Source organism: Podarcis melisellensis (genome assembly GCF_964234715.1).
Source record: "Podarcis melisellensis genome assembly, chromosome: 2".
NCBI classification, from domain to species: Eukaryota; Metazoa; Chordata; class Lepidosauria; order Squamata; family Lacertidae; genus Podarcis; species Podarcis melisellensis.
This window is the reverse complement of record NC_138529.1, coordinates 102,192,473-102,206,359: the sequence shown is the minus strand read 5'-3', so window position 1 is coordinate 102,206,359 and position 13,887 is coordinate 102,192,473. Positions and strand designations below refer to the sequence as shown.

The window sequence follows — 13,887 nt, the reverse complement described above, 5'->3', positions numbered from 1 at the left end:
GGGATTTTATTTCTTATGTTTCAGACCTTGATGCTCAATATTCACCATCCACCTCAGCTCGGGAAATATGGTTGTCTTGATTTATATTACTGTGCCACAATTTTCCTTTTTAAATTTTGTATTGCTTATTTGTGTCTTATGTGGCATGATGTAATACCCTGTGGCTACTGCACTTTTGGGTTGTTAATGTCAATAAAAATTTGGAAAATAAAAATAAATGCTGCTGCTAAGTGTTGCCTGATAGCACAAACATCTGACTGTCCTTTTCCTACCAAACAAGAAAACAGTTGTGCAACTTCCAATATGTTTTTGTTCTTTCTATGAATTGCTGTTTTCATTATATTTTATCACTTTATGTGAGTCATTTCAAACTATATGAAGACAAGAGTAATGAGGCCTTCCTGAAATTAGCATCCCTATGACACAATGGGGTTATGAGAGAGGAGAACGATCCTTCAATAAAGACAAAGCCTCCAAGGATCTCTCCCATACATTCCTATTTCATAAACAGGTGAAACAAGATTTTCGATTTGATACGAATATAGGGAAAAGGTAAGAAAACAAAAGGGCAGAGATGGGAAATTAATACAATTAAATAAAACTCAAATCAAAATACTTGCTGTCAAAGTGAATGCATATTTTCAAAAGGCAACAGTATGATAGATGGCATTCACATAAAAGACTCGTCCAGCAACACAGGAGATGATAACATATCATCAAACGCTCTGAGAAATATACCGTCCCAGCTCCCATTTATTGCTACATTAACAATGGAGATGGCACATCAAGGGGAAACCCCAAAAGTGTCAGACCCTCTATATTTAAACATAAACAAGGAATTTAAGTAAAGTCTGGTAGAATACTGCAGAATATCTCAAAAATGATGAGCATGGGGAAATTGATGTCAAATATTAGTTTTACAAGTTGTACACTTAAAATACTTTTCTCAGGACATAATAATTCAACATTAAGCTGTCTGCTCTTACAAATAGGATTTTCATAAACTCAGGGAAAGGCTGGAGTCTGCATTCCTATGTACTGAAGCTATGCAAAAAACAAAAAACAAACCACTACAAAAGTAAGCTTTACCTATAGATCCTTGATCTTTAGATCCTTGATCTAAGTTGTCTTGAACACTATGGCTAGGAGGACAATGAACCATTTTTTAATGGAAATACTGAACACTTCAGACCCCATAGCACAATATGTATTTTACAAGTTCTTGATTAAGAAACCAATATGGAATTTATAAGAACGGCTACAATGCTTATTTTAAGTCTTTCAGGACATTACTAGCAACTTCCTTTCCCACTGGACACAGCAGATGGAATTAGCATCTGGTCCTTCTTCAGTACAGGGAGCCCAAGAGATAATGGCCAGCTAGGAGGAAATTGTACTCATTCCCCAGACAGCAATCAAAGCAACTTTGGTTCCAGAGATTCCAGTAGGCACAACACTAAGGAGACACTTTGAATTAAAGTCAGATCAACAGTTTGGAAGGAAGCCCAGAAAGCAGATACTTCTGAAGTGAAGTAAGACCAAGCATGGTGTTATATGTTTAGGAAAATAGGCTTATTATCTAGTCTCCTTCAAATTAACAGTTTAAGAAAGAAGCAATCACATAGTGAAAGCACGCTACTAATACAGAATAGGAGTGTGCAACATAAGACGTTAAATTATACAAGAGTAGATTACAGAGGGAAACTGCCACTAGCTGTAATCCACTATGCTATAGATTTCCAAGGTTTTATCTTCAAGATTTCACAGCACTTATGTCCCTATTTATCAGAAGATAATTGAGTGGCCATGATCTTGTATTTCAAACTTCCAGTGAAAAATTAATTGCATCCAGCAGAATCTTACAAATAAAACGGTGTACAATTGTGCAGAGGCACATAGGATAAGAATCTCATTCAGGTGCCCTTAGATATTTATTTGTGGCAGAGTTTTAACACCCAGCTCTTCCCCCAGGTTCAAGCAAAGGATAGCTTAGGATACAACAAAGTGTGAAACAAATTATGAAGACCACTATGGACTTTAATGCAATTCAACAGATTGTAATACCACAAAGCTGTTAATACGATTGGTAATTCAAATAATATGCACTGCCAACGATGCCCCAAAAGCTAAATTACAGTACTAGGAAGAGACAGGCCTCACCTTTTCAGTGTTCTATGATATATAGCGTCACATCCAATACAACAGTTTTTCAATTAAATTTTCTCCTTATGGCATTCTAGCAGTGAAAGTGGATATTACAGCAAATGCTGCAGTGCATCTTCCCTTTTAAATGAGTGTTCCTGTTGAAGATTTTTTTAAAGGAGAGATTGGATGGCCACCTGTCATGTATGATCTGGCTGAGATTCCTGCATTGCAGGGGGTTGGACCAGATGACCCTGGTGCCCTTCCAGCTCTGCGATAAGGCTCCATTCACAAGTTCCCTTCCATTTCACACACTGCTTCTCCCCACCATTCTATTTTTCTTTTTCAATGCCACTTTACACTGCACCAGAATCTTCATTGGACTGTTTTTGTGGGGAAGGAGGAGGATGAACGATCTTTCTTAAAAAACAAACAAACAAACAAGGTATTCTACCAACCACTGTGGTTCCTCCTAGAATGCTGACACTTCTCTCCTGTTTCTTTTAATGGTTCCAGTTCTAGCGGTGCTCACCACCTAAATTCACTAGCTGAATTCACAATTTAATCAGATTATAGTAGCTAGCTGTAGTCAACATGATGAAAACTGGAGGACCCCGGGAAGCACAAAACTAGGATTGTAAGACTGGCTGAAAATGCACAACCTTTTAACATTTTCTGGCAAAGAATGTCCCTGCCAGAACAAAGGGAAAAAATGAGGGAGGGGGATAGAAATATGACATTCTCTCAGCCCTATTCCTTAGCTGAGAAAATGTGAATGTGTACTGCAGCCAAAATTGCACTGATATCAATTAAGACTTAAGCACACATAAGTTGGTGAAGAACTGCAGTGTGAGTTTTCAATGCAGTATCCATAACCACATAAGGAACTAAACAAAATCAGTGATTTTTAAAGAACAAGAATAATTACAAGTGAAAGTAAAACAAAATTCTCTCAGTCTTCTAAAGTGATAAAACTGTTTCATGTCCATAATCAGGAACTGATCACCTACGCTACTTTTTCTAATTACAAAATATAATAAAATTTTAGATAGTATGTTCATATATACATATTCACAATTAAAAATATATAGATGTATTATATTAGAGAGAATTTGTTTTCTAGTCCTCAGGGAAATATACCACAAAGAGTCTGAGAAATAGTGATCAAATTAGCTTAATTACTCCATGTCAACTTGATTAGTCGCTGTTCTTTAATGCAAAAGCTGCCACTTGCAATTAATAGCAGTTGGTGCTGGTTCAATTGATTGAGTGTCTACAATGCACGAAACATGATAGGAAGTTTAGCATTATCTTACAGCAATTCAGTAGAGAAGTCTTGTCCCAATGGTACATAAATCTGAAGTACCAGAAATTGCTGGATCAGTCCAACTAGAAAAAGAGAAAAGAAATACATAAAGTACACCCTACACATATTATTTAGCATTCCAGATAGAGATAGGAACTTTATTTCCCAAGGTTTATGCAATATATAAAAAGAGGAAAAACAACAGGAGGAAACTAAATCGAGCCGCAATAAAAGGGGATAATATTCTAAACAAGCAACTGGTGGCTCAGGTGGAACTCCTACAAAAAAGAGACCTAATTACTTTATTTACAGTTTTCATTACGTTGACAGCACACAAACACATGACGCTACAAGGGCACATAAAAATAAATCTAAAAATTCACAGGCATGTTCCAGCAAAAGCATGTGGTGATTACTCTCATAGATGACAAATCTAAACTTTATCTGAACCACTTAAACAATTCATCACACAACAGAATTTAGATTAGGACAGCTGGGGGCAACTGAGGGTTTGTTCTAAGCTGGATGTCTAAAACAGAAATGTAAGCTCAGATGGGAAAGCAGAGAGCAAAAGTTTCTTGCAAAAATCAAAATCCATTTCAGGACAGGAAAAACAAAATGGTTTTCATTAATAATGGCCACAGAATAATCTTTAAAAAAAAAAGGTGGGGGTGGAGTGGGGTGGAGGTTCCTGTAGTTGTATGAACAAGAACAGCCATGCAATACTACTATCCTGCTTTTTTTTTTTTTTTTTTTTTTGCTTCTCTCTCTCTCTTTTTGCTTTAAAAAGCAGAGACATCACCTTACCAACAAAGGTCTGTATAGTTAAAGCCATGGTTTTCCCAGTAGTGATGTATGAAAGTGAGAGCTGCACCATAAAGAAGGCTGATTGCCGAAGAATTGATGCTTTTGAATTATGGTGCTAGAGGAGACTCTTGAGAGTCCCATGGACTGCAAGAAGATCAAACACATCCATTCTTAAGAAAATCAGCCCTGAGTGCTCACTGGAAGGACAGATCCTGAAGCTGAGGCTGCAATACTTTGGCCACCTAATGAGAAGAGAAGATTCCCTGGAAAAGACCCTGATACTGGGAAAGATGGAGGGCACAAGGAGAAGGGGACGACAGAAGACGAGATGGTTGGACAGTGTTCTCGAAGCTACAAACATGAGTCTGACCAAACTGCGGGAGGCAGTGGAAGACAGGAGTGCCTGGCGTGCTCTGGTCCATGGGGTCACGAAGAGTCGGACACGACTAAACAACTAAACAACAACAACAACTACTATCCTACTATGACCAACTGAAAGAATAGCTGACCAACCCCATTCTAAAAAACACACCCTTCCAACTGTCTTAAGACCAGCTGATTGTGATCCTTGATGTAACTGACTCACTAGCCCTAAACAACAGATTGTGTAGATTGTCAAAACAAAAAAAATTCCTTCCAGTAGCACCTTAAAGACCAACTAAGTTAGTTCTTGGTATGAGCTTTCGTGTGCATGCACACTTCTTCAGATACATCTGAAGAAGTGTTCATGCACACGAAAGCTCATACCAAGAACTAACTTAGTTGGTCTTTAAGGTGCTACTGGAAGGAATTTTTTTTGTTTTGACTATGGCAGACCAACACGGCTACCTATCTGTGTAGATTGTGTTACCCTATGCTTGGATCTCTATTTTAAAAGCCACGATCTAGACCAGGGGTTGTCAACCTGGTCCCTACCGCCCACTAGTGGGCGTTTCAGGATTCTAGGTGGGCGGTAGGGGGTTCTATGGCACAGGCTGAATCCTCCTTCCATCGAGCACTGGTGGGCAGTAAGGAATTTTTACCATCAAGAAAGATGCATTAGTGGGCGGTAGGTATAAAAAGGTTGACTACCCCTGATCTAGACACAAAGAAATGTTTCAGTTAAACACATTGCAAACTTTGTATGAGAAATCGGGTTAGCAAAACTCCACAGTGCCATCTGATGTTAGTATTAGAATGCATAAACACATATAAAGCGGTTTTTCTTTGCCAATGTAGCTGAGTCCAAAGAAGCGTTGCCATTCCTGCTTTTCCCTTTCAGAGTCTTTAATAGTTAATCTAGGCATAGGCAAACTCGGCCCTCCAGATGTTTGGGGACTACAGCTCCCATCATCCCTGACCACTGGTCCTGTTAGCTAGGGATGATGGGAGTTGTAGTCCCAAAACAGCTGGAGGGCCGAGTTTGCCTATGCCTGAGTTAATAGATATGCAGCTGTGGGTTTTGTGTTTTAAAGAAGCCTGTTTAACTGGGTTCAATGATTAATCATAGAATTCCATTCTATGTTTAAATTCCTCTGAGAACTTTGCTGGACTGGGGGTATATAAACGTCATAAATTTACTTCCTGGTAAGCATAATTGGGGCCTTGGGGACAAGCCTCTTTAAATCAGTGCCGGGAAAACCTCAGGCCAACCCATTTACAAGTTTTGGGCAACCTCTGTGGTATGGCAGCCCAATCAGATTATTTTGGACTCACCACATCCACCTTACTGTTACCATAAAGCACCAAAGATGCTGCAAGCAAAGGCTCTAGCAGCTCAGTCAGCTAAGGCAGCTGCTTGTGGCTGGAAAGCCAAACAGGATGTTTGTGACTGTTGCCATGGGAACAAAGGGGCAGTCCATTCTGTATTGAGCACCGGATGTTAGCTCAGTGTGTGTGTCATATGACCCGTGCTGGAAGTACATGGGTGGAGTTTATTCTTACTGCTGTTGAGTGCAGACATGTTTCTCTGTACTGATATAAGAGACAGAAATAAAGGATGTAAATAGGTTTCTGTCTGCATCTTTCCCCTCCCTGGGGGACACCAAAGGGGAGAGAGAATGAACGGTGTGTTCTTCTCAAACATCTGGGAAGAATCGCCGAGACCTAGCTGCTTATCTGCCGGGAGTAGCAGCGGGGAGGTCGCCAAGGAATATCTGCCGGTGCCTACGTTGTGGCACATTCCTCTGACCCAGGCAGAATTCCAACACTTACATGGGCCTGACATCATATATGACATTGGACACAGGAAAGTTCAAGCTATACCTAAAGGAAGAAGAACTCAATGTGCTCCCGATTCTGACTTTGCAGCCAAAAGTTGACACTTCTTGATTTTACACTGTTTCACGCACAGAGACACAAAGGTGGAGAATTCAAGAACTGCTGACTTTTGTCTGCAGATGAAGAAGAAGGAGTCTATAGAGTGCACTTCTGATTCTTCCTTTGCATCTCTGGTTTGAATACTTCCTTTCAGGCATGGCTTGAAGTCAAATCTGGGATGCAAATGATGAGTCAGGGATGCAAAGAAAACTTCCTTTGCAACCATGGCTTGATCTTTAAATCACCTGTTGTCATATCACAGTTTGCCTGCTGAAATGAAATGCTGAAGAGCCACTGTCACTCAATTTAGACAGCATTGAACAGGATGGACCAATGGTCTCACTCAACAGAAGGCAGCTTCTTATGTTCATATCACAAAAGTTTTTGTTACAGGTAGGTAGCCGTGTTGGTCTACGGTAGTCAAAACAAAATAAAATCACTACAGTGGTACCTCTGGTTAAGAACTTATTTCGTTCTGGAGGTCCATTCTTAACCTGAAACTGTTTTTAACCTGAAGTACCACTTTAGCTAATGGGGACTCCCGCTGATGCCGCACCGCCGTTGTGCGATTTCTGTTCTCATGCTGAAGCAAAGTTCTTAACTTGAGGTACTATTTCTCAGTTAGCGGAGTCTGCAACCTGAAGCGTTTGTAACCTGAGGTACCGCTGTATATATAAGGGTCTGGTGACTTCTGTTTCAGTGTGTCTGAAGAAGTGTGCATGCACACAAAAGCTCATACTAATAACAAACTTAATTGGTCTCTAAGGTGCTATTGTAAGGAATTTTTTATATTTTGTCTCCAAAAGTTTTTGATTGCCTTAATTCACACCAAAAATCTTCTTTCAAGAGCACTCAATAGAACAAGCCCAGTGTCTTAAGTTTAACGTAGCCTCAAGCAATTTCTCCAACATTTGCCTGCTGTTTACCCATATATTTTTGCTTTCAGTTTTAAAGCCTAGTTTAATGTTTTGATTTTAAATATGTGATAATTAGCCTACAGAATAAATCTCTAAATAAATACAAAGTGGTAAGAGTCAGAATGACTCTACAGTTCACTGCAAAATCAAGGGAAATGGTAATTCAAATTTAAGCTGTCAACACAAAGATTGCAACAGTCTTAGTAATTAACAATTCTCAAATTAAGCCTGAGCACTTTGTTGTAACCCTGCCAACAAACAATTCAAAATTCCATTTCTCATTAAAGATGCATTAAATATTTAGAGATCTGAAAATTTTACAGCAGAAATTTAAAATTAATTGACCCCATAAGCATTAATGCAGTAGCACACTTTAAAGCGCCTCATTTCTCATATAGACAGTGTTTGGAAAGTTAATTTGCAATTACAAAATACTATCCAATAAATATTGGAATGTTCACTTTAACCAGAACATCACATGACAACCAAATCACATAGCTGAAAATGGCAAATCCCAATCCAAGATACAGTTCAAATGGCAGAAAGCTTTACTCAGACTTGATCACTCTGCTCTATATGAAGACTACTAACATGCATATGAAACTGGTTAACCAACAGGTTATTTCACTTTCTCCAAACCCTAAGCATGCCATTCTGCGCATGAATCCCATGCATAAAAGGGCTTTCCCATATGCCTCAAAGAATGAGTTAGATCCCTAATAGCAAGATACCAAACATGTTCAAGGAAAAATTATTCTAATCAACCTAATTCCATGAAAATGAAATACGCATGTGGTAGCTTCACCATACCAGCTCAGAGTACATTTCATCTGTGCTGAAAAAGCTGCTTATTCTTTCCCTGTGCTGAAAATAAATTTGTACCCATTTTGACATAAAGGCCCATGTAAACTCGTCAAAAGAAATAAAAGCTACCTCTAACATTTGCTTCTAACGTATTTCATCTGAAGTAAACATAAACAAAACAAACGAATAGGCAATAAACAACGTGCAGTGCCTAGAGGCTGACTTGTAATGCCATCATGAAAGAAATGGGGGCAGATCCTTCTTGTCTGAGAGAATAGCAGAGCTATTAGGCCGCATTCTGGACATTCTTAAAATAATCATTCCTTTGTTTGCAAAATATAGCCATTTTAAAATCATTGATGGCTTGTTTTCTAGATCTTTAGAAAACACACACAGAGGAAGAGAGAGAGCAAAAAGGAGCAGTAGAAACTGTAAACACATGCTGCCAAACATTTTAAATGAATATTTTAAATACAGACAAATGACATATTTATTGAATACTATTTCCTTATGAAGTTATGCTGTAACTCATTGCTACAACCCCATTTGTAATTGTGACTACCACCAAAAATATTTACTTGCACAATAATAAGCTGTGATATGACTAGCAGATATACTACTTTCTCAGTTCCCAGAATTCTCAGCTCACTAAATAAAAACTGCACTATTAATGTTCAAAATGTACCTTCTTTTATTTAGGACATATCTTTGTACATGTTTTCGCAGCTGCTGCCAGCACATAGTTTTTAAGAGCTCACCCACTTGCAATACATGCTGCCCTCACTCTGCTTCTAAACCCCAGTTAAACACACACTCTCTCTCTCCCCCTCTCCCTCTCTCTCTGTACGTGTGTCTGATTGCCTCACATGTGATGAATTTAAGAGCAAAGGAAAGTTCATCTATTCTTACTCAGAAACTATGTTCTGGGGTTTCTTTGTTTTTAAAGGCACAATGTAAGATACAGAAGACTAGCAAGGTTTGACATCAGTATCTGAAATGAATTCTATGCCCTGACTTTGTTGAAGCCAGTCTACTGTGACCTTACAGTGTCAGCCTGAACGATGGAGATCCAAATTAAAATCATCAGACTGCCCTGACATTCACTATCTCTCACCCTAACCTACCACACAGGGTTGCTATGAGGACAAAATGGTGGAAGAGAAGAATCTGGTGCTGGGCACTTTGGAGGAAATATGAAAAGGTAATACATAAAATGCTGGTGAAAGAAAGCAGTGTCTCTCCTCACAGTGGAAAATGGCAATAACCCAGAAACACAGGTGTTTTCCTTGAGGGAAGTGGTCTAATATAATTGTACCATGCATTTGTTGCACAATAAACAGAGGCAGAGAAAGCCATCAGCGAAGATAGATATATGGCAAGCCTTTCATACAAATCAAGCCACAATATAATAGTTGAAATTATGTGAGGAAAGGTCAATAGAGCTCAACAGAATGCCTTGGTAACTCGTGATAAGAATCTTATCTGATAGCTCAGTTGGTAGAGCATGAGACTCTTAATCGCAGGGTTATGGGTTCGAGTCCAACATTGGGCAAAGGATTCCTGCATTGCAGGGGGTTGGACTAAATGACCCTCGTGGTCATTTCCAACTCTATAATTATATGAAATATTTCCCCCTATAAAGGAATTTTATAAGAATTCATTAAGCCTAGAAACATGGAAAATACAGGATTACAGCTCGTTTTACAGAATTCACAGAAACAATTCAAAGACCCTCTTCAATGTGTGCCCGTATTTGTCAGTTAGTCATCATCTTTAGAGGGCCTATATGATCACAACTGGCCAGCCAACTCTGCTAAACTTACCAACAGGGAAGGAAAACATTTGGTTCCTTAGAAAGGAAGCACTTTGTACAGGCAAGCATTTGACTTCACAAGGAAGAGGCTTTCCATTTTCTGAGTTCACGTGACACATGTATGCCTGATATATTTATTTATTGCAGCTTTATCCTGCCTTTTCTCCAAAGAATTTAGAGTGGGGTACATGTTCTTCCTACTGCCATTTTATTCTTTTAACTACCGGTATGTTGTGAAGTATGTCATGCTGAAAGTGAACCAGTCTGCTTAATAAACAAGTGAGGGCTTGAATTCATTTCTCCCCCATCTATGCATCACACTCTATTCTTTGCAGCATTCTGGCTTAAAGCAGCAGGAGGCCTAGGGGAAAATGATTAAAATATCAAGAGCAAAAGTAATTTTGACTAAGTGGCTCTAGCTGAAAAAGAAATTTCCCTCTAACTTTGGAAGAACCTAGCTTAAGACACAACTGGCCAAATTTTATATTTGTAGCACACTACTGGTTAAAAATCAAAGCCTAATCACATTTTATGATACTGTATTACATCTATATTTAATACATTTGTACTTACGAGCTTGCCTGCTTTCCTTAGGAAGTTGCATCTTGTTTGTTTGACTGCTTCCTTCAAGAACAAAGACAAAGCCTTTCACTTGCTTATCGAACTCCTAGCAAACCAACAAAGAAGATATTATACTTGGGGCAGCCAAAACAATTGTCCAAAAACACCAATTTACTACAAATGCAAAGATTTTTATTGGTTGTGAAGCCTATCACAAGCAAAAGGCAGTACAATTGGCGGTCAATGCTGGGGTGGGTAACCCTTTTTTAACTCAAAGGCTACACCTGCTATTGCCAAACCCTCTGAGGATGATGTGCTGCACTCATTCTCTCGATTGCAAAAAGAAAGAAATCACTTTCACCATCAAACGGTTGGAAATCTTGGAGTCCTATATGAGATTAGGGACTGCTATCAGGACTCAGTAGTTATTTTGTTTTGTGAGCCACCCCTGGAAGCTGAAAGTTGGGATACTGTGTTGGGTCAGATTGTTATTATTAATGTTTGACATTTTATTATGTTTTTATGTGTGTTGGAAGCCACCCAGAGTGGCTGGGGCAACCCAGTCAGATAGGCAGGGTATAAATAAAATTGTTGTTGTTGCTATTTTGTTAGTTCCCTCCTTCTCTGCCTTTGTGAAAGAAACCCAACATGCAGAATTTAAGCCGGTGAACCTTTCCTCATCACTATTTTCATGCCAGGAAAAGACTGGACTAGACCAGCAGTAAAAAAAAGCTATTCTAAGCCTGCTGCCATTAGAATTTTTTAGCTGTACGAAGTGCTAACTTCCGTGGTCATTTATTTTTGTCACAGTAAAAGAAGTGAAAGTGACAACTCTTCCACAGTCAGGTCAAAGCCCTTATTACTTTCTAATGTTAAGTTTCATGTACATTTTCTGTAGTTTATATACCAAGGTCTTATCATTCCTGCATGAGACATACCTTCCCAATTACCGAAGGACTGCCAGAAACCTTCCATTTCATTCCAGGGTTCTTGCCTTGAGCACTGAAGATTTCAACAAATGGGCCACCCTGTAAGAAAAGCAAACAATGACTTGTCCAGTGTGGTATCACTTGTGCTTTCTTTCACCCCATTGCTCAATAATTTAATCATAAGGGTATCCATTTGAAGCCAATTCCTGATATAAATACCAAGAGTAATAAGAGTGATTCACCCAGATGTCCAGGTGGCAGTGGTGATTAGAAGTGCTTTTTATCTCCTAATGCTGGTACACCAGCTGCCCCCCTTATGGGAGAAGATGTACTTTTGCTGATGACACCAAATTATCCAGGGTGACAACAAGGGATTGCAAGGAGCTCCAAAAGAGTACAGTGGTACCTCTGGTTACGAACTTAATTCATTCTGGAGGTCCATTCTTAACCTGAAACTGTTCTTAACCTGAGGTACCACTTTAGCTAATGGGGCCTCCTGCTGCCACCACTGCCTGATTTCTGTTCTCATCCTGAAGTAAAGTTCTTAACCCAAGGTACTATTTCCGGGTTAGCAGAGTCTGTAACCTGAGGTATTTGTAACCCGAGGTGTTTGTAACCCGAGGTACTGTATCTACAAACTGGGTGAATAAGCAGTAAAATGGGTAATGCTGCTCAGCTTGAACAAGTATAATGTGCTGCACATTGAGGAAAAATCCTCAATTCAAATATGAACAAATGGGGTCTGATTTGGTGGTGACTGACCAAGTAAGATGTCTTGTTTTTAACTGTTTTTACACTTTTCTTGTTTTCTTTTCCTGCTTTATTTATTATATATTTTATTGTTGTATAATTATGGTAAAGAGCTGGTAATAAATAAACTTTTGGCTCATTTCTGGAACAAGAACGTATAAAATTGTGCATTCTGTGAGGAACATGAGCAGTTTTATTTCCGCTTTCATAATACTAAAAACTAAGGTTATCCAATGAAATTGAATTAGGAAAGATTCAAGACAGACAAAAGGAGTGTGTGTGTGTGTGTGTGTGATATGCCACTGCATTGCAACAAAACTTCCTAGCAGTTTAGAAAAATATAAAATAAAATATTAACATTCTGTATTAAAAAGTTTAAAAGTACTGTATTTTTCACCCTATAGGACGCACTTTTCCCCCTCCAAAAATGAAGGAGAAATCTATGTGCGTCCTATGGGGCGAATACAGGCTTTCGCTGAAACTTGGAGAGCTCTCCAGGCTTCAGGAAGCTATCAGCAAGCCTGGGGAGCCCACGGGAGTTCTCGCAGGGCTCCCCACGCTGCGGATAGCAGCCTGCCGCCCGGCGCATGGGCTGCCCTGAAGCAGAGCACTCCGCATGCCGGGCAGACATCGGCCAGCCCCACAAGCTCGTGGGACAGCTGGGAGGCACAGCACCGCCATACCACTGTTCCCCGACCTGGTTTTTTCCTTTATTCCCCCCCCCCCCAAAGCTAGGTGTGTCCTATGGGACGGAGCGTCCTATGGGACGAAAAATACGGTATTTAAAAACATTGCAAATAATGTTTTAAAACACTCAAAAAAACCTCTGGAATTCACGGCCATGCGATTGCCCCCAACTTGAATGGCTTTAAAAGGGATTAGACAAATTAATGGTATGCTTCTGAACATCTGTTGTCAAGCAAAACAAGTGGGGAGACTCCCATTGCTCTCATATTCTGCTTGTGGGCTGGAGCAGGATCTTAGCTAGAAGAAGCAGAGTTCATTAAGGGAAAATGTGCTTCAAATGCACTTTAAAGAAATAATTGTATATATAGCTTTATGGGCTGGGAATGATTAGAAACTGACTAACTATCAAAACCAGAAAAGGTTTGTGGACTCCTGGTCAAGTCTTCAAAGAAGATCTAGACTGTTATAAAACAGAAATGAACATCAATCACTGAGCTTAAAAAAAAGCTCAGACTAAAAGCTCAAACTAACGTTTTCAATATTTTGCTCTTTTTTTAGGTTTGTTTATAGGTTTGTGTAAAAGTTAACGAATAAACATTTCTGTTTTACCTGATATTCATTTTTGAACATCCTGACAGCAATTTCACAGCTGGAACAATTATTTCAATACACCAGTGAGCAATGGGATGCTTCTAGAAGTCACTAGAAATAAAGAAAAAACATTACATGAAATTCCACAAAAGCTTTACTAAAATAGCAAACAGTACTGTGTTTGAAATACTGCCTAGCACTAGTTAGTATCCCATAATATCTGAAGCAAAAGAAGTGTGTTTTACTCTGGACCACCTTCTTGGTTCTGGCCATGCTTGCTAG

At 39.2% G+C, this 13,887-nt stretch overlaps 1 protein-coding gene across 5 annotated transcripts in view; it reads right to left on the bottom strand.

The window, feature by feature from the left end:
• Positions 1-13,887, bottom strand: part of CFAP20DC (CFAP20 domain containing) — a 141,324-nt gene that overhangs the window by 115,571 nt on the left and 11,866 nt on the right. For 4 of the 5 annotated variants that reach the window (XM_081901860.1, XM_081901859.1, XM_081901856.1 and 1 more), the window contains exons 2-5: positions 13,624-13,716; positions 11,587-11,676; positions 10,661-10,754; positions 3,459-3,531 (exon numbers count right to left, since the gene is read on the bottom strand). In XM_081901860.1, coding sequence (XP_081757986.1) covers positions 3,459-3,531; positions 10,661-10,754; positions 11,587-11,676; positions 13,624-13,644 — 278 coding nt within the window. In that variant the 5' untranslated portion in view covers positions 13,645-13,716. Of the gene's footprint in view, positions 1-3,458; positions 3,532-10,660; positions 10,755-11,586; positions 11,677-13,623; positions 13,717-13,887 lie in introns of those variants that run through there. The other variant, XM_081901858.1, reaches the window with a different exon arrangement.